This window comes from Talpa occidentalis, unplaced genomic scaffold (genome assembly GCF_014898055.3).
Source record: "Talpa occidentalis isolate TD23 unplaced genomic scaffold, MPIMG_talOcc4v2.1 talOcc4.10, whole genome shotgun sequence".
Taxonomy (NCBI): Eukaryota; Metazoa; Chordata; class Mammalia; order Eulipotyphla; family Talpidae; genus Talpa; species Talpa occidentalis.
The window spans coordinates 87,851,785-87,879,120 of NW_023600993.1; the positions used below are offsets into that span (position 1 = coordinate 87,851,785).

Genomic DNA, 27,336 nt, shown 5'->3' on the forward strand with positions numbered 1-27,336 from the left:
AACTAGCTGTCCTAGGTGGAGAGGAGGGGTCCTGGGTATATGGTCCCAGGGGCATGCTGGGATGTTGGGGCCATGGGAATGGACCATAGGTCCTAGAGGGTTGTCAGAGCCGAGGCAAAACAAGTCAGCCTTCCAGCTGCCGCTCCAGGGAGCCACATCTGCAGGGGGGCTGAGGGCTAAGTTCATGTCATATCCCCAGAGCTAACTTTTTTTCCAGCTGGAAACCAGCTGGCAGTTGAAATATCTCAGAGGTTCTCAGAACAACATCTTCTTGGGAAGATGGCTATGAACCAAAGTGGACTGGGGTGTAGAATTCCTTATAAGCCCCAGAAGTCTAGAACTAGAGTACCCACCCCAAGAATCTTTACTCATACTGCTCTAAAGCCCCCTCCTCGATCACCATGGCAGGAACTAGAATCCTGCACAGCAGAGCAGCAGGGCACCAACACCCTCACATAACAGACTCTAGATCAGAGTGACACCTAGGACATTTTCCCAGATGTGTTCTAGAACTTAATCCAGGACGAAGTGTCTCTAGACCATTCCTCTGTTAACTGTGCTAGAGTCTCATCTACAATAGACCCCTAGACATTTTATCTGTTGTGTTCAACACATTTATCTAGAAGAAATGTCCCAGATGTGCATCCGGAACAAAGAAAGGCTCCTCAAAACACTTCACCTGAGGTATCCGGAACCTCATCCATAACAGAGCCCACAATAAAGGGTGTCTCCTGAGGAGGTCACTTGTAGAACATTCTCTGTGCTCTGAATCGAAGGTTCCTGCCCCCAAGTCTGCTACTCCTTCATGCTGCTCCCAGCCTGGACCCCTCAGATGTCTCAGGGTTCTTCCTCCTGTTCATCTCCAGTACTGCCAGCCCCCACCCTTAACTCCCCACCCCACCCCATCCCAACTCCCTCCTTTGATTCCCCTCTTGTCCAGCTCCAGACCTTGTACCCCACAGGAACTGTACCAACCTTGTCCACCAGAGTCTGCAACCTCACTCCACATTGTCCACAACCTTCTCCATCCTTCTCAGAGGTCTCCTCCCACCACAGGAGCACCACCCCATACCGCCTGAGGAGCACAGAGCCTACGTCATGAGCCCTGACAATGCCCTTTCTCTGGCAAGTCCACCAGGGATGCCGTGTGGGCTATGCCAGGTAAGGGTGAGGGTGTGGGGCTTCCCGGCACCAGACATGGTAGGGAGAGGCCTCCATGAAGGTGGGGCAGCTCACGAGGAGCATAGCACCAGTTGATTCCCTGGGCCCTGGTTCAGGGGAGTTTAGGAAATGGGCCACAGGGTTGCCAACAGGGCCTAGGGCTGGGGCCTCCACAAGGCTGCCTCCCCAGAAACAACCCAATGTTGGGGCCACTCTACCCTTGGACCAACAGATCCATTTCCCTTAGCCTGGTGGCCCTGAAATTCTGGGCTCAACACTGGTTGATGTGGGATCAGCCAAGCCAGTCCCTTTTGAGGGGGCGACTGTGGCCTACACTGTGGTCTCATACTCCAGCAGCTCTTGGGAGGTCCCCACGCTCCGGTACTGCAACCGGGGTGTAGTGGGTGAGGAATACTCCAGCGCCAGAATGGTCTTCCGAAGACGCCGGTCAATAAAATGAGCATCCCACGCAGGGTACTTCTTACGAGGCAGGTCAATTCGAATGACAGGCCCTTCTGTCCGCAGGGTGCGGGCCACTGGTGTGGGAGGCAAGCCTGGCCGCACCTGGAAGACAGGTGGTGTGGGGGTCCCTGCACGCTCAGCCCCCACAGAGGCCCCATCCCGCTCAGCGCCTGTAGTCCTCGGCAGGGACCTCGGGGGACTTGTGACAGGCTCAAATGGTGGGCCACAGGGCTCTGGAGCCTCAGGGCAGATGCAGCCAGGCGCCTGGGGACCCAGCATGGGCCCGTTGGGGTGCAGGAGGCAGTAGTAGACACACATGAAGAATATGCCCAGTGCGAAACTGGAGGCCACCACGCAGACCAGGATGAGCGAGCCGAAGTCGGTGGAGAAGTTGCGGCTGGAGTACCAGAAGCCCGTGAGCGCGGCGTTCTCCACCAGGACGATGCAGTAGTAGAGGGTCATGCGGCGGCGGCTGCGGCCCTCCTTGACGTTGAACCAGCAGAAGATGTAGATGATGCCCACCACCATGTTGTAGATGATCTCTTCCCACTTGGACATGCAGAAGTCCGTCTCACCCTGGATGACCCAGAAGGTCATGACGCACCAGTGAGCCACGATGAAGATGCCGAAGTAGAGCTTGTAGACGCTGGCGAAGAGCGCAAAGGCCAGGCTGCGGGCGGCGATGGTGAACAGGTGCCACAGCACTTGGGCCACAGCGCCCTTGTAGGACAGGGGCCGCTTGTCATCCCGCGAGTCCCGTAGCACCTTCTGGTAGGAGGCCAGCGTCCAGGCCAGGGACAGGAGTGAGGCGGAGGTGGAGAGGGCTGTGGAGACAGGGTGGGGGCGGGGCAGGCTGGGTTAGGGGTGGGTCTGGGTTGGGGTCTGGGGAGAGGGGGAGGGTTCTGGGTCAGGAGCTGGGTTCTGAGGAGGAGTGAAGGGTATAAAAACCAGGAGGGGGGAGGGAAGGGGGACACTCTGGGTGGGTGGTCTTTAAGAGCAAGGAGGGAGCGATGGTGAGGGAGGTCGGAGTTGGGTTCTTCTCCAGGGAGGGTGCGCAAAGGGGGATGGAAGGTGGGTGAGCTGGGTCTCCGTAAGGCTTAGGTCCAGGTCTGTAGTATGGGGCACTAGGGCTCAGGAGTCTTGGTGGCAGGATGGGAAATTAGGGTCCAGTTCTCTGGGAGTGAAAGGAGGTGAAGAGGGAGGTCATGAGTAGGGTGTGGAGGGGCCCGGTGGGGATTATTAGAAGCTACAGGCCACCAGGATGAGGCTCGGGGGTGGAGAGGGTTATCCCAGCTGAGCAAAGCTGAGGGGATGGATGGGAAGAAAACCCAGGGTGGGGGGGAGTTTCAGCTGGGGCTCAGTATCCTGGGCAAGAGATCCCCAGGGGGTCTGAGAGCAAGTGAGAGACTCTTTGGGGACTTGGAGGGTGGGGTGTTGGGCAGTGTCTGGGCAGGGGGAGCATGGGGAGCTCCAGAGAGAGGTTGGGGTTGTGGCCCAACCGCACTGAGGGGTTGGTCTGGCTTACTGGGCTGAGGGAAGGGGTCGGGTGGGTGGGCAGGGCCTGCTGGAGGTGGGTACATGGTGACCAGGACTAGGTCCTGGAAGAGTGTGGTGGGGGAAGAGGAAGTGACAGGAAGTGAGGGGGAGAGTGATCCTCTGGAAACTGATGGTAACTGGGCAGGTCTATGAGGCAGGGGGTCCCCAAGAGATGACAGGCTGAAATTAGGGAGCTTTGGGGAATGAAATGGACAAGGGACACCCCAGAGGGTCTGAGGTGTGATGATGGGGTCAAGGGTCTCTTTGCTTTAAACTTTTATTTATTTTGTCTAGGGCCTCTTTGAATTCGGCAGGAATGGGGTCTGGTCTGCTCTGGCACTGGCGGGATGGGAGAGGCGCCCAAGGAAGCCCTGAGAGGAGAGGGGCTGGAGGGGGCAGGTCTCACCTAACACAGACAGCAAAAGTGCCATTGGGGCGAATGCAAGGGTGGAGGGTGGTGAGACAGAAGGGGTGGGCCTCCTCAATCTTCACAGCGGGGGAGGGGGGCACTGGGGGCCTGGGGGCGGGTGGGTGGCCAAGGTGAGTGGCCAAGAGGGGCTGTCCAAGTACAGAAGCAGAGAGGGCCCAGGTGGGGGCAGGGGCACAAGGCATAACGGAGCCCTGGGGCCGGGTGCGGCGGGAGGAACGGAATCGGGGCGCGCGGCTCACCCGGCAGCAGGTCGGGTTCGCGGCCTCGGTGCACCAGGAGGCTGAGCTGCAGCACCAGCTGCGGCGCGCTGCGCAGGAAGGTCTCCAGCAGGCGCAGCATGCTCACGTCGGCGCTCTCGAACAGCATCCGCCAGTAGAAGTGGCGCCGCAGACGCTCCCCACGCCAGCGGCTCTGCAGCCCCAGGTACAAGGCGCGCAGGTACCTGCAGGAAGCACTTAGCGCTCAGGCTCCCAGCGCGCAGCTGCCCCGCGCCCACTGCCAACCCGCGCCCCCCCACCCCACCCCCCACCCCCCACCCCGGGCATCCTGCAAACAAACGCGAGGGGCAAGAGCAGTGTGCAGTCGCTCACCGCGCTGAGCTTGTTTCCTCCGCCATAAAATGAGCACAGAGAAAGGATCACCTCACTAAGGTGAACTCCAGGTGGGCTCCTTACCTAAAGCGCCGGCTCGGGGAGGCAGCGATACCGCGCGAGCGTCAGCATTGCTGTGGCAGACTTTCTTTGCAGGCTTCCAGGCACCTTACAGTGCCCTGAACTGACACCAGCTCTATTTCTACCGCCATTCTATAGAGTAAATCTCACCTATGAGACCCAGAGCGGCATGTTGCTGTCCAAGATCACACAGCTAGGAATCAGGGGAACCGGCTTGCAAAACTAAGCAGACTGGTCTCAGGGGCCACACTAACCATTCGCAACTCTACCTCTCATTGTAAGCCACACAAAGTTCAGCCACACATAGATTCTTTCAGGACAGCCTCTGATGTCAACCCCCAGTTCTGTTGCCAGAAGCTTCCTGGCCTGTTCCCTACCTCTCAGGGGTCAGCGCTGCTCACAGGGCACAGGGGAGCTACTCATAGACACATTGAGGACTTGGCTGCTTCCTTTTGGACACTTCTCCCAACAAACGTGATAGCTACAGCTGCTCTGCACAGATTCCAGCTCGCAATGATCCCCCTCACCCCTGAGCTGAGGCACCTGCTGTTCCCTCTGCCTGGAATGTCCTGTCTTGCCTCAAACCTGGGTAACTCTTGCTTTTCTTCCAAGGCTCAGCTTTTAAACATGCCTTCTTCCAGGAAGCCTCCTTCGGGGAAGGTGCTCCACCTGGGGTAGGGGCCTCTCCCAGGCTTCCCTCTGACCCCGCCCTTGTCACTGTGCATTGAAACCGCCTAGTATGCAACCACCTCCCCAGGCCGTGGCCATCAAGGATGACCAGGTCAGCTTGCTAACCACGATACCTTCAGTTCTTAGCACAAGGTAGTTGCTCAGTGCATACTGGCTGAATGAATGAAAGTATGCAAGATAGCAAGTTTGTTTCATTGAATGGAACACTGACAGTCTTATAGTAAGGGATATGGAAGGGGTTCTGAAGTCCTGAGTCCTGTTTCTACTTGACTGAGTAATCTTGAGGGGGATCCTCTCTGAGCCCTAGTTAATTGCTCCCAATCACTGGTTCATGGAGCATGCATGCTCTTTGCAGATTCAGTGACCCTATTGTCTGATTCTAAAATTGGGGAGCCAAGGGTCTGGTAGACTATTCCCAAGTGTGGCAAGTGGGCATTTCCAGGACTTTGTTGGGAACCAGGGGACCAATTATATTTATCTGTGTGTGGACCCCTTAAGGGAGGAACCATGGTGTCCTGGCATTTGGGATCAGTTGAACCCAGAGTTTCCCTAAATGAGTGTCCTGGTCCTAGCAATGGTGCGGTCTCTGGGTCTCAGTTACTCCATCTGCTAACAAGAGGGATGAGCTTGAAGACTCTGGAGATCTTTTCAGGGCTAATGTTCTGGGTTTCAAACTCTTCCCCCCCAAAATATAGTGGGAAATGTCCCATTTAGGGCTCTCCTCCCCATCCTGGGTCTCCGTGGTACCAACTGCTCATATAGACACATCCTCACCAGGACACAGGATGGGACTGTGCGCTCAGGATGAGAACCAAGACTTTTCCCTCAGAAACTGACTCAAGAAATGCAAAGATGCTCAGTCTCACGCTCCCATCCAATGCTGGAATTCCTTCAGCAATTCCCAGCGTGTGTTTCTACCCTCTTCTCACTAACATCCTGAGATAGGGAGTCTCTACCTCCTAAGGCAGGTAAAGGCTCTTTGGCTTCTAACCATCTCCAGGGCTGTTTATGTTTCTTTGGATGAGCAGAAATTTGTCTCCCTACAGCTTTCATTCTCTGGGCCTCTATCTACCCCGCTCCCTACATAAGGATCTCTGCAGCCAAAATCATTTACCCACATAGCAAGCACATTGTGACCACTTGTTACGTGTCAAGTTCTGTGCTCTAAGCCCCAGTCCATGAGAGAGACAAGAGCTGAAATAGAAGTTCTTAGATGGAATGGAGCCCAGAGATGAGATGGGTAACTTCAGTTAAGGGGGGGGCGGTGCGCTCAGGGAAAACTTCCTGCAGGAAGAAACATTTGATCTCAATTTTAAAGCATGGGTGTGTTTGAAGGTCCACAGGAGGTGAAAGGCATTCCAGGTAGAAGAACCTGCCGAGGGCTAATCAAAGAGATGTGGGAGAACATGGCCATTTAGAAGAATGACCAGAAGTTTGCTGGTCCTAGGTGGGAGGGAGGGTTTTAATGGGCAGGGCTTACAAAGACTAGAATTGTGAAGGGCATTAAATTCAAGATGAAAGTGTTCATATTTTATTCCAAATCTGAATTCTATCCCAGAATCAGGGGTGATGTGATCAGCTGGGTGGCTTAGAAAGCACACTCTGGAGGCTGGCTTGGAAGAAAGCCAGGAGAGGTTGGGGTTTGGTCCAGGCCTGAAATGACAGAATTGAGCTAAGGCAGGCACAGAGGAGGGACAGAAGCAGAGCTGGAGATGACCAGAAGTGGGGGGGGCTAGGGGAGAGTCCAAGATGACCCCCAGAGCTTCTGGGGGGCCAGCCCAACCCCATTCCCTCTGCTCTGGCTTTGAACAGGAAGGAGAGACCAGCTGGTCCAACATGAAGGGGCCTGGGGAGTTGGGGGAGGACGACACCCTGGAAGTTTCTCTCAGGCTGGAAGACCATCTGTTTCCCAGCCCAGGTCAGCATGAGGGAGGCCCCAACCTGGCCAGCATCCATCACCATCTGACAGGCGGCCTGCCCACCTCCCCGCCCACTCCTGCCCCTCCTCTGCCAGCTCCCAACGCCCACGCCCCAGTTAGCCACAGACAAAGGGCTCATCCAGCCCAGAGCAGGAAAAAAGGCCTCTGAGTCCCAAAAATGGTGTCAGGGCAGAGTGGAAAGACCACACGACAGACTAGGGGTGAATGGGCCTGGGTTCAGCCTTACTCTGCCTCTTCTGGCAAAAGGACCAAAAATTATGGCTGTTCCTTCCAGCAGGCACTAAACACTTGCTGTCAGGGGCCTGTGAGGTTTTCACAGGCCTAAGAAAACATTTGAGGCCTTGGGAGGGGGGAAATTGGCCCCAAAATGGGGGAAAAAACTGCAGAATCAAAATTAATAAATGTTTAATTAAATGTCTGCAAAACAGAACATGATATCAGCTAGTCAACTGCAATTTGGCTTTTATCTGATTATACATAATTTACATTTGATGTTTGATGTTTCTGCATTTTAATATGCTTGATAGAGGTGGGCCCACCAAGGTAGTAAAACAACCCTGCCCAGGACATGCAGCCTAAATTTCTAGGCCTCAGTTTTACCTTCTCTGAAAAGGGGCCAGCACTCATCAGCCTGCCTGCATCACAGCCCCTGGGGTGAGGGTGAGACAGGCAAGATGTCACTATGTTGGGCTTGTGGATTTGCTTCCTAGCCGTGCCCTGAATGCTGTGTGGCCATGAGGCATCTCTGCCTCTCTGAGCCATGTTTTCCTCCTTGTTGTGAGCACTTGTAAACTTTGGAGGAAAGTGTACATAGACGGGGGAGCCTATGCTGGGTGGAAGGCTCTGACTCTCCCTGATCACCAAGCACCCCCACCTGAAACCTCCTCCAGGGAGCCCGCTCTAATTCATCCTACTTGAAAGGAAGTTGATCTTCTAAAAATGGGAAGGATATTCCACCTATGGGAGAGGAATACAGCCTTGCGTGTGTGTGCGTGCGTGTGCTTCTGCTCTCCTCCGAAATGCACCCCCAGTCTGTTGGTCTGTCTATCCTCTCCACTGCCACCACCCCTGGCGAGGCCACCATCATCTTTTGTGGGCTCCCTGCATCCCCTCTTGCTCCCCTGCAGTCCAGTCTCCACATGGCAACCAGTAGGATATTTTAAAAACCTGTCAGAGCTTGTCATTCCCCTTTTCAAAACCTTCCAAGGGCCTCCCATCACACTTGGAATAAAATCCAAGCCTCTCCCCTTGGCTCACAGGCCCAAACCATCTGGCCCTGCCTGCTTCTCTCACCTCATCTCAAACCACTGCTTCATTTGTTCCCAGCACTCTGGGGGCCCTGGAGGTTCCTCAAATCCAGCCAAACTTGTTTCTGACTCAGGGCCTTTAAACTTGCTACCTGCTCTGCCGGCAGCCCCTTCCCCTGTCCCATCCCAGATCCTCCCGTGACGGGCTCCTTGTCAGCTCCCACGTCACCTTCTCAGAGAGGACCCAGGCCAACCTCCCCGTGTTGGCCCCTCTACCCCCACCAAATCACTGACTCAGTTCCACCTGTCCTCTCCAGGAAGCTTTCCCTGATGTTCCTCAGCCTGGTTGGGCCTGCCCAACACTGACAGCAACTCGTCTTAAAATTCCCGAGGGTGACGAGCGCCAGAACCTAACAGTCAGCTTCCACCAGCCCCGCTCCACAGGGGAGGAAGCAGAGGCTCTCAGTCATCTATTTTGGATCTAATTTGCTGATTCCCAGCTCGTGCTCAGAGAAGAAGCATGTCTGGGAGGAAACTGGAAAAGCAGAGACGTGTATGTTATTGGGGGGGGGGGTGGGGGGGGGGGGGGGGGGCGGGGGGGGGTGGGGGGGGGGAGGGAGTATGGGGCAAAAAAACAAACAAACCCAAAAACAAGCCCGGGGAGGAAAGCAGCCAGAAGTTAGGGTGTGAAATCTCTCCCCTCAAGGGTCCAGAAAGCTGCCCCTTCTGGACCCCACTGGCTCTGCAAGTGAGCAGGGTCAAGAAATGGAAGATTCCCATTCCTTCTCTCCAGACACGCTTGCCTTTATGACCCAGCACCTCCCAGAGTTGGGGGCTCCCCTCTCATGGGCAAAGGAAGGGAAAAAAGATAAGGGGATCCCATGTTCTTGAGAAACCAGGAGCTCCTGGCCCAGCATCTGGGCCCGTTTGTTGTTCCTGGGTCTCCGGTCTCTGGTGCCTGTCAGGGTTTCTGGCTTGGACTCAGAATCCACAAGACGGTCAAGGCCTGCTGGGGCCCAGACCCGTCCCTCTGTCTACCCTCAGATCCTGGGTCATTGTCTCTACTGCGTGTGGCTCCGATCAGCCTGTCTGTGGCATTTGTCCCTTGAATGCGGGTCAACCTAGTCAATTATCTGTTCCTCAGTTACTGTCAGTCAGTCGGTCAGTCTCACTCTGGGACCCTGGGTCAGTCCACCTGTTTGTTCCTTGGGTGAGGATCAGGTATCTCAGACACTCTGCCCATCTCTTGGTCCGTTGTCTGACTCTGGGGTGCTTGGTCAGTGTGTCTGGAACACCAGGAACATCAGTCTGCTTGTCCCTCAAATGTCAGATTTTGATCTGTCCCCTTGGATCCCGAGTCTGTTTTTCTGTCTGTCTTTCTGTCTTCTGATCTCTTGGCTGCTTGGTCCATCTGCTGATCTGTTGCTCAGCTCGTGGCTCGTTGTGACTGCCAGTTTTCCGGCCGCCCCCCCCACCCCCCACCAACCTGCTCCTCCTCTCCCCAGCTCCAGGTCTCTCTGTCTGTCTGCGTCTCTCACATCCTCAGCGCCTCCATCTGTCGGTCTCCGTGCTTCCGAGTGTGTGTTCTCGCCCCTCCTCCTCACAGCTCTGGGCCAAAAACACAGCAGCTTCCAGCGGCTCCCCCGCGCCTTCTCCCTCCAGGAACCACCCCCCAAACTGACTAGTTCCCTGGGTTAGGCTCTGAGGAAGTCTGGAGGGTGAATAGGGTGGAGCTGGGGAGGCAGGGCACCCCCCCACCAGCTGAGCTTATTAATGCTTCATAAGCATGTCTAGGGAAACTGTGTGCAGGTGCTAATAAAAATGATAGCGTGCACTTATGGAGCACCCACTGTGTGACAGGTCATGCTGAGCCTTCTGTATATGTTGTCCACGCCTCACAGCAAATCCATGAGGTGGGCACTATTATTGCCACTTTACAATGAAGAAACTGAGGTCTGGAAAGGGGCTGGGACTTGTGAAGTCCCACAGCAAGTTAGTGTCAGACCCCATGGGCCCTTGCTCCAGAGCTTGGACAGGGGAGGGGTGAACAAGCCCCATCCCCACCCCACCTCTCAGCACCCCCCCACACACACAAGCCACCCACATGGTGCATGGAAGGCTGTGCAGTCCAGCTGCCCCGGAGGGTCCTCACTGGACAGGGGTGGGCCTAAAAGTTTTATCTGGGATTACGTGGCTTTAGAGAAAATGGGGGGTGGGTTGACAATGGTGGCCGGAGAGTCAGAAGATCAAGTCCTTCTCTGGACTGTCTAGGAAAGTCCCACCCTTCCGCTGGCCTCATTTCTCCTCTGCAAAATGGGCCCTAGTCATCTGCTTCTTGCCTGCCCCTGGGAGCTTTCCTCAGGCACATCTCCCAGGCAGCTGGTTCTGATAACATCAGCACTTCTCTGAGCCCTCCTCCTTCTCTCCACCCTGGGTCACCACACGGTCCAAGCCTCTCAGCTCCAAATGGTGGCAGCCTCTGCCCGCTGTGGCCTCCTTCCTTCCATCCTTGTCTGCTTAGAGCTTCTTTGCATAGCAAGTGAGGACTCCTGCAAAATCCGACACCAGGTTCTGCCACTCATCGAAGACCTTCTGTATGTCCTTTGCTAAGATCCTCACTGCATTCTGTGAGGTTTCATGGCATGTTCCCCGTTTTCCAGATGAGGAAACTAAGCCTCAACAAAGAGGAGATTCATTTGACACTTATTCCCCTGGCATTTGGGAGCACCTGCTGCATGCCAGGAACTGTGCCACAACACTGGGGGACACAGCGATGAGCAAGACAAGCCCGGACCGCCTGGCTGGGGCACCTGGCCATCAACTAAGTCATCAAATCAACATGTAATGATGAGCAGATTCTATGGGTTCCAGACATGCTCCAACAGGGGTCCATGTACCAGCACCCAGGAAGCAGTGCTACTAGAGAAGGCCCTGACCTAGCTTGGGATGGGCCTGGCAGTCAGGGAAGGCTTTCTGGAGGTGGCTACTGAGTCATGAGCTGAAGCAGGCATAGGGGTTAACCAGGCGAAGGAGGGAGGGAGGGGAGTTTCTGGTAGAGGAGCCACATGGACAAAGTTTCTGAGCTGGGAGGGTGCCATAAGTGGTCAGAATGGATGGTAAATGGCCAGAATGGATGGTAAGTGGTCAGAATGGATGTAGCTCAGAGAGGGAGGTGGAGAATAGGAGAGAGAGGGTGGGCCGTGGGGTATCTTAACTTTAAAAGTGATGGGGGGCCACAAGAAGGGCTTAAACAAAGGAGTGATGGTACTAGCTAACACAGCTGCATTTTAGAGGGGGTACTCTGGCTGTGGGGAATACATTGGAGATAGACAGTGTGGGGGGCAGAACCCAGTTGCCAGGAAAGAAGTAAGGATGGGCCAGATAGATGGGGAGGGACTCCAGGGACATTTTGCAGGATTTTGAAGTGACATGCCCAGGGTCAACAGCCAAAAGCCCCAGATTGCATCTCCAATCAGAAATGGATCAAGCTGAGCCAAGCTCTAGGCACCCAGATGCAGTCTGCATGTTCTCCAAGGAACATTGGGCCCCCGTTTTACAGCTCCCTCCCATGCAATGTGGCCCAGGAAGCTCTTGGGGGAAATAGCTTTGATGTCCCTTCCCCATCTGCCCATCCCTTCTAGGCTGAGTGCTCCTGCAAGGATGTAAAATGGGAGACCTTCTAGGGTTGGCAGCCAAATGAGTCATAAATGTCAGTAAAAAATGCGATTTTACACGTTTGGCTCCCAATGTGTGTGGTGCTAGTAGCTGGGCTGTCTTCCTCCTCCTTAGCAGCCCTCTACAAAGTCATAGCATCTCTTTTTATACTGGGCTGAGGCCAAACATTTCCCTGCTTATAATTTTAGGCTCTGGCTGAAAAGCCGAGACCCTCTCCTTTCTCACCCACCGCCCCCTCCCAGCCGCCTCTCCTTTAATCCAGCAGGGAGGCAGATAGGCCCTTTCCAGTAGAGCATTTGGGGCCAAGTTCCTTCCATTAGGTCCTCTCTGTGTGAGTGCAGCCAGCTCTCTGCCCTCCCTGCCTTCACTTCCCCCATCTGTGAAATGGGTGCAGAACAGACACCAAAACCCAGGACCCCACACTCTAGCCCAAGGCTCTGTCCGCCCACCTTCCCTCCTCCTGCTATCTGTGTGCAGCTGGGATGCCAGGAGCCAGTGGGGGAGAGGGAGTTCGAGTCTAGTCTCCTGATGGTATTTGAAGGCACGTGGGAATCAGGCAGATAGAAGGCATCCCTTCTTTCTGCCTCTGGTGTGAGATCTGAGACGGTAAGAGGAGCTGAGCTGATATTATAAGGGACTCTGGGGAATGACAGATGGGAGCTCTGTCTAAAAAGGCAGCTGCCCCTCAGCTCCAGCTGATACTGCCCTGACTGTGAGCCCACTGTGACTGCAATTTCCATTTTTCAAGAATAGCTGGAAATTGGGACATTTATGCCAAAAAATACCCAATTTGGAAATGTTGGCAACTAATTAAAAAAATACCATATGAGTTTTTAAGAAATTATTATTCCCTTTTTGGGATGTGATAACTGCATTACATCTTTTAGTTATATTCTTATAAAGTCTATCTTTTTAGACATGTACTGAAATATTTATGGATGCAATGATAGGATGGCTGAGATTTGCTTCAAAATAACATGGAAGGGAAAGAAATGAGTGGTGTCTGGACTTGTGTTCTCTGACACCTGTATGTCCAAACCTAATTACTGAAATTTAAATTAAGGAAAATTAAATAACATTTAATGTTAATAGTCACACTAGTCACATTCCAAGGAGTGCTCAGTGGTCATGTGTAGCTAGTGGCTGTGGGCTGGACAGTGTGGGTAGAGACCATTTTCATCAGTGCAGAAAGTTCTATTGGATGGTGCTGGCCTAGGTAAAACAAGTTGGCCAGGAGTTGATAACTGTTGAAGCAGGGTGATGGTATGGAGGGGGGCGGGGGGCTTGCCCTGTGCTCTCTACTTTTATATATTTAAATGTTTTCCATAATAAAATTTTCATTAAAAAGTAAGGGAGAAATGCTGCATGGTGCAAACAAATGAGCCATTGATTTCAACCTCTGGTCTGGTGAATATAATAAGGCTTCTAAGTTAGATTCACACTCTTAAAACTGTAAGGTGCTTTAGAGATCATCTCATTTACCATCACAACAGAAGCAGGAGATCCTGCTACAGCACCCCTGAAAAGTCAGCCACTTCTGTCTGCAAGTCTGGTGATGGGGAGCTCACGCCCTGAGAATGGCACTCGGTGTTTCTGGACAGCTTGGATGTTGGGTGTTCTTCTATTAAAACAGATCCTGCTTCCCTTTAGCCCCGGGTTGACATCTGTTCTCATATTATCTCTGGAGCCACAAAACAAGTCTCCTTCCTTGATAGTGGGTTAGTGGGCGAGGGCTAGCTAGTGCGGGGTCCCTAGTACTTCTTCTTCAGCCTCCAGCATGTTAATAAGCTAGTGGGATGGGCTGTGACTTGGGTCAACAATAAAAGTAGTAAATATTCTCCAAGCCTATAGTGTGTGAGTGGTTCTGTGCCTTTATATTATCTGCAGACATCTTTATAAGAACCTAGAGAGATGGGTACTCTCACTATCCCCATTTCACAGATGAGGCCAGGCTCTGGCTGAAGAGCAGCTTGCCCAGACTCATGCAGTTAGGAGGGCATGGGGCCAGGAGCTGCACCAGGGCCCCAAGCGTTCAGCTACTCCATGTTCTTGTCAAAGTCCTGTGAAGATTCATCCAGTCTGCAAGAACTCTCAAGCCTCTAGGTAGATGTCACACACAGGACAAATGAACTCCAGCCAGTGATGTGTGTTATCCACAATACTCATTTCAAAGATTCTATCATTCATTTCACATGACCACTTATTGAGTGCCTACTGCACACAAGGAACTTATGTCTTCCATCTCCAAAGTCAGCCACCTGCATCTTGGCTCCCAGCTTGTTCCTGCTGCATCTTCTGCATTGCCCTCAGCCTACATCTGCCCACTGACAGTTTGAAAACCTGCAGAGGTAGGTCTAGCAGACCTCAGTGCTATATCCACAACTATTAAGGACTCCCACACTGCCTTTGTGCCACCCCCAAACTTCTCTCCTGTATCAGCCACAGACACAAAACTGACTTCAACAGACTTCACATTCTAAAAACTGCTGTGGACCTTGCCAGAGCAGGCCGGTGCAAGGCCACCAAGAGCAGCTGAGGTCTGCTCTGAGCCCATCACTGTGGAAGATGGAGAGAAGAGAGGACAAGGTGCTCAGGGACGTGTCATCAGGCAGGAAACACAATCAGGTGGGCAGAAAATCACAACGGAGTATGATCAGGACTGTGGGGCTGAAGAAGAATGAGTAATTGTGCCCGGGGGAAGTCTGAGAGGAAGAACCCAGAATGTTAACAGTGGATACTTTATATTAAAAAATGTGTATTTTCTGTTTCCCAAAGCAATACATGACTGACTATTTTGTAAGAATCCACTTAACGAGCAGAAGACAGTGTCACTTGGTAGTTACACATACAGGTTTGGAAGCCCGAATGCATTGCTTCAAGCCCCACTACCACCCACCACCACCTCCATTTTGCGACTTACTAATTGGGGGGGTTGGTTACCCTTGTGCCTCAATTTTCAAATCAGTAATAGGGGCCACTGAAGCTAACTCACTATAATTGAGCACTTAAGATGTGCCGAATATGGCACAAAGCATGTTTCATATGTTAGTTATTTCAATAAATCTCAATGGCCATCTGTGGAGGGGTGTTATCCCATTGCAGAAGCCCAGAGGGGTTTAGTGATTTGCCTATGGTCACACAGCTCATAGGTTGTAGAGCTATTCCACATGAACACTCTCCCTACCCACAGGATTATTGTGAAGAGGGAAGACCTGATTTAAGTCTCTACAAATGGCAACTATCATTTTCTGTAATATCAGACTTGTTAAAACAGGAATTTCTTGGTTAATAAAAACCAGAGTAAAATAAAATCTTCAAGTATACAAGAAATATGTAATCAGTAACTGGAATTCCCCTAACACCACTGATACACCCCCAGAGATAAGTGGAGGGGAGTCTTATTTATTCCTTTTCTGTCTGTCTGTGCATATCAACAAGTGCCTACAGCTCCTTCATCAGAACACAAAGGAACAACCAATTTCCATTTTAGATTAAAAAGGGCAACTTTTGCCTGACTGAGGCAGTGAGAGGTTGGGTCTAAGGGCAGAGAGCAGCATATGGAGGGCTTGTTCAGGGAAAGCTTCTCAGACGCTTTTGAGCTTGGCCTTGAAGGATGTGCAGAATTGCACTGGGAGGAGCACAGGAAAGAGGTTACTGGAGGAAAGGCTGCAGGCAGCTGCTCCAGGGCGTGAAGGAAAGGAGTGTGTGAATTATTGTGGGGAGCACCGGGCAGAGCAGTACTCAAAAAGAAAAAGGCCTTGGTGCCAAATGAAAGCATTTGGACTTACTCCAGGGGCAGAGGGGAGCTAGGGTTGGCCCTCTGCCTCCAGAGTGGCAAGGTCAAATGTGGGCTTTAGCCCCCCCATTCAGGCTGCAGGTGGAGGAGGGATGGGTTGGGGGCAGGGTGGAGTGGGGCAGGGTTGGGAGAGGAACTGAAGGTGGATAGCATTTCCCAGGGGGGGATTCTGAGGGTCAAACAAAGGCAGGATGGTGAATGGAGAGGCCAGCAGATCCCAGCCCATCCTCTTTCCTCTCCCCCAGGGAACTGTGCCCCAGCTGTAGGGGTTCAAAGCCATTTCCTGGCAGCCCTCCCTCCTCCCTCAGGGCTTCTCCTGTGTGGTCTTTATAGATCAAACATGGGACGCTGGGTCCAACTGCCGCCACTGTGTCTGTTAGGAGCTGCTCTAATGGCCAGTTGCTGCCGGCCTGGCAAGGAGAGGAGGGTGGTGGGGGTGGACAGCATCCTGGAGGGGGTCTCCCAGGAGGAGTATGGACTGGAACAACCCTGTGAAGTCAGACCAGGGATGGACCCTGAGTTCAGGGGGTTACAAACATGTTTCAGCTATGGGACTGTCAAAACAAAATCTTAGGGAGTTAACACATCAAAAAACGTGTGCTCACTGATACTTGGGTGGAATGATGTCGTGAGAGGGCCATGAATCACAGCTGGAAAACCACTGTGGAATGACCTGTTTTATAAATAATAATCCAAATAGTAATGACAAATGAGAATGGAGCACTTCCTATGTTCCAGCCGCTGTGCTAAACACTACATAAACAATAATTTCTTAGTCCCCCCCAGCCACAAGTGATAGGTGCCATCATTAGAATGTCCATTCTGTAGATGAGAAAACCAAGGCACAGACAAGTTATGCCATTTGTACCTAATCACAGAAAGTGGCCGACATGGGATATTGCTGATTCCATGGCACGAGGTCCTCACCATGAACTCTCTGGCTCCAAAAGGGAAATTGTCCAGAGAGGGCAAGCACCATTGTCTGCTCTGCCTGAGTCAGGCCCTCACCCTGCTGCTGACACCCTGGCCTACTCCTCTCTTTGCTCATTGAACAGCATGCTCAGGGGGCTACAGGCTTATCCTCCAGTCTGTTTTCCATGCAGCAGCCAGAGTGCACATTGTAAGACATAAGTCAAACCTTATTCCTCTTCTGCTCAAATGCTCTTGGGCTCTGCAGTTCATGCAGCGTGAAAGGCCACGCCCTCCACATGACCTCAGAGACCCTGCGTGATCTGGCCCCTGCCAACCTGTCCATCCTCGTCTTCAGTACTTTTCTCCCTCTCTCTGTTTCTGCTGTTAGGGGAAAAGAATGTCCTGGACAAAACTAGGAACTTCTTGCTCTTTCTTGTTCTTCTCTTTCCTTTTGTCCATAATACCCTTCCCCAGACATCCCACCCTGGTCACCTTATCACAAAGAGCCATATCCTTCTCCCTGGAATTCTGCAGCCACCTGCTCTATTTCACTTTTTTTCTCATGGCACTTACCATCTGACCAATTATAGTGTTTATTATATCAATAAAACATAAATATTAATTACTATGTTTATTTGTCCATTGTTAGACTCTTGAGCCCTGTGAAGACAGAGAGTTTCTTTAGTTCACCGCTTTATTCCCAGCCTTTAGCACAGCGCCTGGTATACAGAAGTACTCCACGTATTTGATCAATGAATGACAGCAGATTAAATGGACAGCTGTCATATCCCTTTGGCTTCAGGGGCCTTCTAGGCCCTCTCATCCTCCTGTCCCTCCCTGGCCACCTGTTCAGTGAACAAACCTTCCACAGGGAACAAAGCCCAGGCTGATGGTTCTAATCGTTGCCGAGAGCTTTAAATACTTAATGATGGGACAAACACTTTGCTAAACCCTGAATACATACGATCTCATTAAACCTCTAAACAACCCAGGTAGTAGGTACGTTATGATCCCTTGTTTACATGGGATGAAACTCAGACACAGATAGGTTATATGGCTTGTCAGCATGATGTACAGGAAGTGGTAGGGTCATGATTTGAACTGAGGATTTCTGTATCCAGAATTCATGCTCTTAACCATTACTCCAAGAACCCAGCTTCTAAGAGGGGTGACCCAGAGCATGACTTTCACATCAACCATGTCACTAACTCATTTCAGAACTATTCTTGAGTGCAGGGCTCTTGAGAAGGCAGAGGGAGCAGCGCCAGGGCTTAGACCTAAAGGAGTGTCAGAGCCAGGGCCTAGTTTACCTTCTTCACTCTCTACTTTGGAGGCCCCAGATCCTGAGAGCCTGGAAAGAATCCCATGCCAGATCATCTCCCACTAATTAGCTTAGCAAACCATGCTTATCTGGGCAAAACTGGGGCCCACTGAGTTCATGATTAGGGGAAGCAGGATTCACGGCTTACAGCTTTGCTGCCCACAGGGTCAGAGGAGACAGGGTTAGTACTTTAATTGGCTTAACAGCCCTGAGTAGCTTAACAGCTCACAGGGGTGGGGTGGTGAGGGGGAAGGGATGGAAACAGTTTGGTGGCCAGCCCAAGTCTCTGTCAAAGGATCTTGTGCTCTTCTCTTAGGGATCAGCCTGTCTCTGAAAAGGCCATTGCTCTGGGGTCCTCCAAAACAGCCAGTATGGTGGAGAGCGGAAGAGAACTTGGGCTTAGGAGATTGAAAACACTGGGTTGAAACCTCACCTTCCCCCCCACTTCCTCAAAGGGTGACCTTGATTTCTCTCAGCCTCATTTTCTTGTTTGGTAAATGGGTTTATCAACTGCTAGTTAGTTCTTTGCCTCCTCTGCCTCCACAGAGCCTTATTTTGTGCTAATAATAATAATAATAATAATATCATATCTCGGGGTTTATTTGAGACTAAAGTAAGTGTCATGCATGAAAGGACCATATCAATTATGAAGAGCTAGACCAGAAGTTACCAAGAGGACAGATCAACAAATGTATTTCCTTTGGCCGATACTATTTTTACAAATAAGTAGTTGAAATGGGGAGAATTCACACAAAAAATCCCATCTGTCTTGTGAAATTGAGACTCGACAGTTCACAACTTCTCATGTCACTATCAGCTGGAGATGGTAGTCACTTCCCCTTCTTCTCCAGGACCCTGATTAACCCATAATGTCCTCTTATCTGACATCCAGGTACTGACACAGGTGGGTGTTACTGGCTCTCAAAAGATTTGAGTTTTTTTTGGCATTGCATAAATGTGACGAGTTGAAAAATATGTTTATGATTCAAATTCTTGTATTCAGAATTGGAAATATACAATCAGGACCTAAATGACTGACCAGTTTCCCAGATGTGACCCTCCAGAGCTCAGACATATATCTCTTTCCTCATAACCCAAGGTTCCACCAGTCAGAACCTTCATCAAATCCTACTGAACAGCAAACTTGTTCATTGTGGGAACATTTCATGTGGTAAGCAAACATGTTTTGTCAATATTGCTCAATTTCTAGGAATGCCAGCCGTGGTGGCTTCTCTATACCTTTTCTGAATTTTCCTCCATTTAGCCAGACGCTAGTTTTAGATTCCAAAACTATTGGGAGAGGGCCCAAGGTTTTAACTAGCTAGACTCAGTCAGAATTTCAGAAAAGGGAAGACTGTTAAGGTCATCAAATCTCATTTTACATAGAAGGAAACTGAGGCCCGGAAATGGTAAGAACATCACCCAAGGTCACCTAGCAAGCTAGTCAGAAGCCTGGCTGAAGATATAGTTTTGCTCTCACCCACCAGCTCTCCAATGTAGCACTTGCCCCACAATACAGAATGTCTCCCAACCTTACCCACATGGTTCAACTCCCCCTTCTTTTACATTCTTATCTCAGTGCAGCAGAAGCCCTGACTTTCTATCATCCTGGAATCTTGGTATCTCAAACTCATAATTCTTTGAGCTTGGGGAACACTTTAGTGGCAGAATTGCAGGGTGAATAAATTGAACTTGGGCTTTGAAGGCAGAGAATCTTGAGTCTTAGCCCTCCTAGTCCCAAGCTGCATGACCTTGGGCAAGGATGCCCCTCTTCTGAGCCTCCATTCTCTCACCTGTTAAGTAGGAATCACAATACTAACAACATAACAAGGTCTTAGGAGGACACAGGAGACAACACAGGTAAAATGGCAACCAATAAGCACAAAATGAATGCTTAATAAAATTAGGATTAAATTGGGATTCTTGTCCCTAGTGCCTAAGTAATACTGTCCAAATGTGATCTAAGGGAACGGAACTGGAAAAACTAGAGTACACATACCCTGCCTAAATTGCTACAGGCCTGATATTGCTAGACTCAATTTTTTGTTTTCAAAAGAAGCTAAGACTGTTTCATTTTGTTTTTTAACTACTATACAAGTCAAACAAATTACTTCTGTGGGCCAGGTTTAATCTAAGAGCCATTAGTTTGTCACCCTTACAAAATCATCTAATTCCAACCCTCCCTCACTTTACAAATGGGAGAGAACTGAAATAGCTAGCTAGTTCTTTTATGTAAGAAGCTGCAGAACACATGGACCCTCTATCACTTCCATCTACTCCTCTGAGATCCCCATCCCATGGTCATTTTTTGCCCTGTTTGAGGAAAATTCAGTTTGTGTTCAAGAAAGAAGTATTAGTTTCTTGTTAGCGGATCTTGAACAAGGGGAGGAGGGTGGTCTGAGGTAGCCAGTGAGTTGAGGGGCAGCTGGCCCACTTTAGGCTGAAGGGAAAGAGGTATGAAGCTTTGGCTACCAAGAATAGGAAGTTACCATTTCAGAATCTAAAAATATCTTTCACCATCTGTCCACTCGGGCACAGAACGATAAATGCAGATTAGTTCCTGGATGTAGACATGAATATTTTTATGTGTCAAGCTAATAATAATAACACCACTTGTGTGGATAGAGTTCCACCCTCATTTCCCCCCAGGGCAAGCTAAATGGAATATACACATCATCTTGGCAGGCATTGATGGGGAAACCAAGGCAGAGAGAAATCTGGCAACACAATAAGGGTGACACAGCAAGTGAGCAGCTGGGACAAACCCTGGGAGTCCTGTCGCCAACCTTCAGTCCATAACTGAATCTTCTGAGTAAAGCAGAATGTGTTAACAAGTAGCAGGATAGATATAACAACAGCAATAATCACCCTTAACATCTAGAGTGACTTTGATTTTTTCCATGTTTTCCCCACATCCGTGATAATCATGACAATCTATGACATTCCTAAAATATGTTACAGTCTAAAGGGCCTTCATACTGACCTTCTTTGACTTGACCATTTCAACAGGTAAGAAAAATGTGACCATAGACTAATGAGGTAAGAATAGGAATTCTCCCTCATTACACAAGTAAGCAAAATGAGACTTGAAGAGAGAAGAGTGTTTACCTAAGATCACATAGTAGGAAAGTTTATTCTGTCAGCACACAGTAGGTCCTATGACACTATAGCAATTTTGATTCAAAGGGAACCTGAGGTTTAGAATCCCCCTCTGTCCAATTAACTCAGCTCAGCTCAGCTCAGTTCAGCAGCCACCCTCAGTCCTGGCAGGCGGAGAAGACTGGAAGTGGATTTCTTGTAAAAGCCTCAGTTTTATCTTACTGTTCTGGGGTTAAGGGGCAGCTAGTGGCCATTTAATCTGTCTCAAGACTCCAAGCCCCCTGGGCCCTGTTGGAAGTTGTGAAAACTAGGAGAGTCTTAGGAAACAGAAGGAGCCTGGGAGTTACTTAGTTGGATCCAGCTCATCCTTTCTCAAAAGTCCAAAAAGTTTAGGTAGGATATTCATTCAGCTGACTCAAATTCTGTTCCTCCTGAGAGGTTGGGAATAAACAGCAATTCTGAACTGAGAATTTTTGAGGGTAGAAAGGGATTTCTGGGACTTTCCTTTGCCCAAGCTCAGTACTCAGGCAGAGAGGAGCAGAATCAGGGGGCCCTGGGGCCCTGCTCCAAGCTTCACACTCATCTACATCAGCGCCAAGCATTCCTCCCTCATTCACGCATCCTTGAGGATTTCTTTCTCTTTTCTTGCCCCATCCCCTCCCCCTTCAAAGGCCAGATCAGAGAGGATGGCACTAGGGTTGGTCAGTTTGAAGGCAGAGGGTAGGGAGGAGGTGGCAGGGAAGAAATCAGAGCTGCAATAGGGTGGGGCGGGGCGGAGGTCAGAACAGGAGGGGAAACTGAAGAGGTCAGAGCAGGGCTGGGGAGGCAGGCAGACCCTTGCCTCCCCAACTCCTGGAACTCAGCTCCCTTCAGCTGCGTATCTCTTACCTCCAGACCTGGCCGAGCTGCAGAAGGTGGATGAGGGTCTGCAGCAGCCAGACGCAGAGGCGGCAGCAGCGGCGGCGGTAGGCGCTGGCTGAGGAGGGCGCGGGCCGGGGGCCCAGCTCGGCGCTGCCTTCTTTGGTCCGGAAGGCGGTGGTACTGTCCTTGGTGCTGATGGCGACCCCTCCGGCGCCGCTGTCCTTGGTGCTGACGGCGGGTCCCGGGGCCCCGGCGGGCTCTGTGTAGTCGTAGACAAACCAGCGGAAGCTTAGCAGCTGCACGACTAGCGAGGGTAGCAGCACGAATAGCAACGTGAGGCCGAAGTAGGTGTGCTGACCCTGCAGGTAGTAGGAGGCCGCCAGCCACAGGTCCGTGGCGCCGTCGGAGAAGAACACGAGCAGCGCGCACAGCACCCAGCAGCAGTCCCGTAGCTCGTAGCGCGGCCCCGGGCCTGCGGTCCCGGTCACCCCGGAGCCTCCGACCGCCGCCGCAGCCTCCTCGCGCCCGCCGGTGCTGCCCCGGGCTCCTCCGGCCGCCCCCTCCGCCCCGGGCCGGCCGCGGCCGCCGCTCCATCCGACTTCGCGGCCATGTTGGCGGAGCAGGAGGCGGGGAGCGACTTCCGGGCGGCGGAGGGGGTGGGGTGCGGAGCGGGGAGGACCCTGTGCGGGCGGCTCCCGCCTCCTCCCCTGCTCCTTCCCCTCTCCCTCCTCCCCCCTTCCACCTCAATTATTCATTCCCCTCGGCGCCGCCCCGCCCTCCCCCCTCCCGCCCCGGCCGCGGCCGGATGGGGCCGACCCCTCGGGAAGGGCGGGCGGAGGGAGGCCGGGGGGAGCATCCCAGGTCACCCGCTCCCTTCTTCCTCGGGAGCGCGAGCCACGAGCTTCTCGCTCTCTCCCCCCACCGCACTCCACTCCACTCCCTCTTGCCTCTTTTCTTCGCTGCCCTATCCAGCCTCCCCTCTTTCACGTACCCCTCTGTTTACCTTTGAGGACCTGGGTCTGAGAAGGGTGGGGAGCCAGGGACCTGGAAGTAAGGAGGTGCTTATGCAGGGACGCCAGTGACCCTTTAGCAAGGGCTGGATGCTAAGCCGCGCTTTCTAGTTTCCTGAGTTGGAACATTGTTTCATCCCTTTCTTTGATCTTGAGAGGTCTCTTCCCACTGCCTTTTTCTTGCTGTTTTGAAGCTGATAAAACCGTAGCACGGGGAGTTGCTGTCTCTTATCCACTCTCCCTTTTCCCTCCTTCAGGGACTGTCTTCATTTAGCCTCAACCTTAGTAGAGTAGGGATATGAAGGGGACACTATGAGGGGGTCGGGGGAGAATGGGAGCAAACAGCAAGTGCCAAAGCCTGGAGGCAGGAGACTGGAGGGCATTTTTCTAGGAAGTTTGGCTCAGAGTTCTGGGGGAATGCAAAGCTGGGAAAGATGGGACTGCAGAGTTCTGAGGGATGAGAAGCTAAAGTTCCAGAAGAAGCAATGGGGAAACACTATAAAATTTGAGCAGATGAGTAATGTGATCAAGATTTGGAAAAAAGACTGAGTCAGAGGAGGGCAGTGCTCCCAGGGAAGCAGCCTGGCGTGGAGAGACCAGAGGGAGAACATGACAGTAGTCCAGAAGAGGAGGTGGTGTCTCGCACACACATCAGGATGCCCTCACCTCATCTCTCCCTCCCTTTTTGCTCAGATTGGATATACCAGGGCATTTTACACACACACACGCACACACACACACATCATTATATGTAATATATATTATATTCTATATTACACTCATGTAGCAGTTTCTCTTTCCTGGAACCGCTCAAAGCACTTTGCACTTACCGACTTATTTTATCTTCACAATTTGTTGGTTTACTTCCCTCCTCTATTTTATAGATGAGAAATCAAGTCACAGAGAAGTTAGTTTGTTCCAAGTCACACAGTTAATAAATCAAATTGAAACCTATCATCTGGCTGCAGAATAGGCTTTGCTACTTCCCAAGGGAAGGAGAAGAGTTCAGAGAGAAGGGAAAGAGACTAGAGGGGAGGGGCAGGGGTTGGAGGTTTTGGGAGGCCCATCCTGCCTCAGAGTGACAGGGAGGATGAAGGGAGACAGCTGCCCCTCAGTCAGGAAGGAGCAGCCATCTGCAGTCCTGCAGCCCAGCATCCCTTTCCTGTCCAGGGACTGTTTTGGTTCCAGCAGTGTTCAGGAGGCTGCAGTGCCAGCTGTGGCCCAAAACAAGAGGAAGAGTTAGGGTTAGTTTTCCAGGTTGGATTCAAAGCTGACAATCCATATCCATGGACATGTGTACACTAGTGGGCATTTTTGTGGATTGGGTTGGAGGGACTTTGAATCCCAATATGATTTAGGCAGAGACAGTATCTCTGCCTTTTCTTTTTCTATACAACTCTAGGCAGGGAAACTCATGGAGTGTGCCCTGGACAGAGGCAAGCTCTGATCCTGGATCCCCTTATGGGTCTGGGACCAGTGGCTATATGTGTCTGCGCCTCTGCCTTCTCACAGGGGCCTCGATGGAACCTGACAGAGCCAAGCTGTCACCTTGGGGTCCCAACCAAATGGAGACAGCCCCTCTGCCTCCCATGCATCTCCATATCCCAGGGGCAGCCTGGTCAAGCAGTCAGTAGAAGACAGGTTTTTATGTCTGAGATTCTGGAGCCAGAAATGTAGGTTCAACATCCTACTCCATGATCGTGGGCAAGTAACTCAATTTCTCTCGGCTTGGGGTGGGGGGGCGATAAAATGGGGGGTGGTGGTAACCAGAGCTTTCCTCCTAGGGTTTGGTGAGGATAATTAATGCTACCATGATACTTTAGACTTGTCCTTCTTTACATCAGTACTTTGGCAATTTATTATCTTAAATGTTTGCCTGTTTGGAATTGTCTAGGAGTTTCATGAGAGGTCACTTTAAAAAAAAATATATAATCACTAACATTAGTGCTTTCAGTGCTAGCCATATGTGTGTGTGTGTGTGTATGTGTGTGTAAAAACCCTTGGACCTTTGTTGGGAATCACTCTTAATCACTCTTAGGAATAGACCTCATCACATTTCCTCAATTAGCTGAGAGCTCAGACTATCTCTACTGCACCTTCTGCTTGGACCAGTTCTTAATAATATTCCTTTAGTTCCTGAGCAAACCATGCACAAGAAAATTAACATAACATTGTTTAAAAGGGCAAATACTAGGAACAGTCTTAATGTCCATCAATAAGGAACTGACTAAATGAATCACTTCCTGACAACAACAGGGCATATGGCAGTAATAGAGGCAATAAAGCTCCATCTCCTAGTACAGAGGGGTCACCTATTCTGCTTCCCATTTAGGCTCTGGTGAATCCTATCACCCCCACACCTCTGGCCTACACCCCAGTTCTTCTACACTAAATAAATAAATAAATAAATAAATAAATAAATAAATAAAATAATGGGGACAACTGCTACTCAGTTGCTGCTGAATGTTATAATTTGGGAATGGGTAGTCGGCATGATCAAATTTTTCTAACCAAGAAAAACCAGAAATCTGAATTGTCCTCTAAAATCTCTTATTTTAAATGTTGGCTCCAATTTTTCTCAAACACTTTTCAGGCCAAATAAATAGGTCAGTGGGTCAGTTGTGGCCTAAGCACCACCCATTTTCAGTTTCAGCTCCAATGGCTCTCTGCTCCCATTGCTGGACTTCTTCAGCACCCATGTTGCCACCCCCAGGTGGGAGCTGCAGACAGAAAAGTGTCTTGTCCTGCCCCTGTCCTGCCAACTCTATCTTGCCTCTAGGGACTGTGACATTTGGAGCTTTTAACTCAAGATCTGGAAGGCAGAGAGGGGTTGTGAACTCTCAGATAATTCCCTCCCTGGGTCCCTGAGGTTTCGAGGCCCAGCTGCCTCCTGCTGGCCACCCATCTGTCCCTGGGAAGTGGGGACAAGAGTGGGGCTGGCAGTGATGGGGTGGGTAGAAGGCCCTGCTCTGAGTCTCAGATCACTGGGCTCTGTCCAGACCCAGAATTCAAGAGGAAAAACCTACAGATTGTCAGAAAAGAAAAACAGGCTTGGCTGCACATAGTTGCTGTATGCCTTAAGGTAACTTACCCCACTATCAAATGCCAGAACTAGAAGTCCTCTGGGACCACCTCATCCATCCACTCATTGCACAGATGGGAAGACCTACCTCTGCCCCCACCTTGCTGACCCAGGCCACGGCCTTGTCACCTCTCTCCTGAACAACTGGACTGCACCAGCCTCCTCACTGGGCTCCCCTCCAAATGTTCAATTTCCACCCTTTAGCCAAAGGACCTTTTTAAAAGGGAAATCTGATCAGACCCTAGGTCTGCTTAGAACCTTCGACTACTTCCTGTCTTGCTTGGAGCCAAAACCCTCAGCTTGCCTGAAATCTCTCCCTTGTTCTCCTCTTGATCCATCCCTTCTGTCTCTCCTCACTCATTCTATTCCAGTCACATCATTTCTTTGCTTTGTTTCCTTAACACGTTTCTCCTAGGGTTTTCCTGCTCCTGCTGTCCCCTCGGGACTCAGGAGACTCCATCTTTCTCTTTTCTGAAATGTCTCTTCCTGATTGTTTCCCCGACCCTCTAGGCCCACACCTGCTTTATTTTTTATTCCTAGAATTTATGACAACATGATGTTATCGTTTGTATTTATGTGTTTCTTATCTGGAAGGTAAGGTCTGTGGAGGCAGCAATCAAGCTTACGTTGCTCACCTCTGTGTCCATAGCACTTACAGGGGCTTGGCACCTAGATGTTCAGTGGTCCTGAGCCAACTGTCACCTGAAAGGTCACAAGTCTCCAATTCAGGTGACAGCCAGCCCTGATTCTGCCTTTACCTACTTAGGTGACTGTGAGCAAGTCACTCCTACACTCTGGGCCCAGTTTTCTCATTTGTAAAATAAGGGAATCATGAAGACTTCTTCAATCCAACAATTCTGGATATCTTCTCTGTTCCCATGCTACTTTCTTCCCTGTGTGAAGGGAAGAAACAAACATAATCATACTTATTTATTGTATAATTCATGCATTCACAGGGTTCAAAAATCAAAGGTACAAAAGGGACACATCTGTCTCTCCTATCACTTCCCCCAGCTACCAGATCCCCTCCCCAGAGGGCAGTTGCTTGCACAAGTTCTTCTCTCCTTTCTCCCCTATTCCACCAATTAAAAATTATTGATAGTTTCATTATATATTGTTCTGTAACTTGCACTCCTGCCTCACAAAACAGTATTTTAGACGCTGCTATGTATCAGTGCACAGAAACTTTTCTTGTTCTTTTTCATGGCACCGTACCATTCCATTGCAGCAATATATCATAATCTACCTCACTAATCCCTAAATAATGGACCATTAGGTTGTCCCCCGCCTGCTACAATGCATCTGTGAATGACATTGAGGACACCATTTTGGATAGGTAGAGTATTTGGACTTGTTGATGGAATGGTCTGTGTGTTAATAATTTTGATAGATGCCCTCTATGGAGATGATTCCAATGTATTGCCATATACCAGCATTAAGTAA

General features: G+C 50.8%; 1 protein-coding gene across 1 annotated transcript; it reads right to left on the minus strand.

Moving 5' to 3' along the window:
- Positions 1 to 924: 924 nt before the first annotated feature.
- On the minus strand, positions 925 to 22,411 carry XKR7 (XK related 7). Its single transcript, XM_037497224.1, is given in 4 exon segments — positions 925 to 2,447; positions 3,829 to 4,031; positions 21,829 to 22,369; positions 22,372 to 22,411. Coding segments are annotated over 4 exon segments (1,740 nt in total). The 3' UTR covers positions 925 to 1,491.
- Positions 22,412 to 27,336: the final 4,925 nt, after the last annotated feature.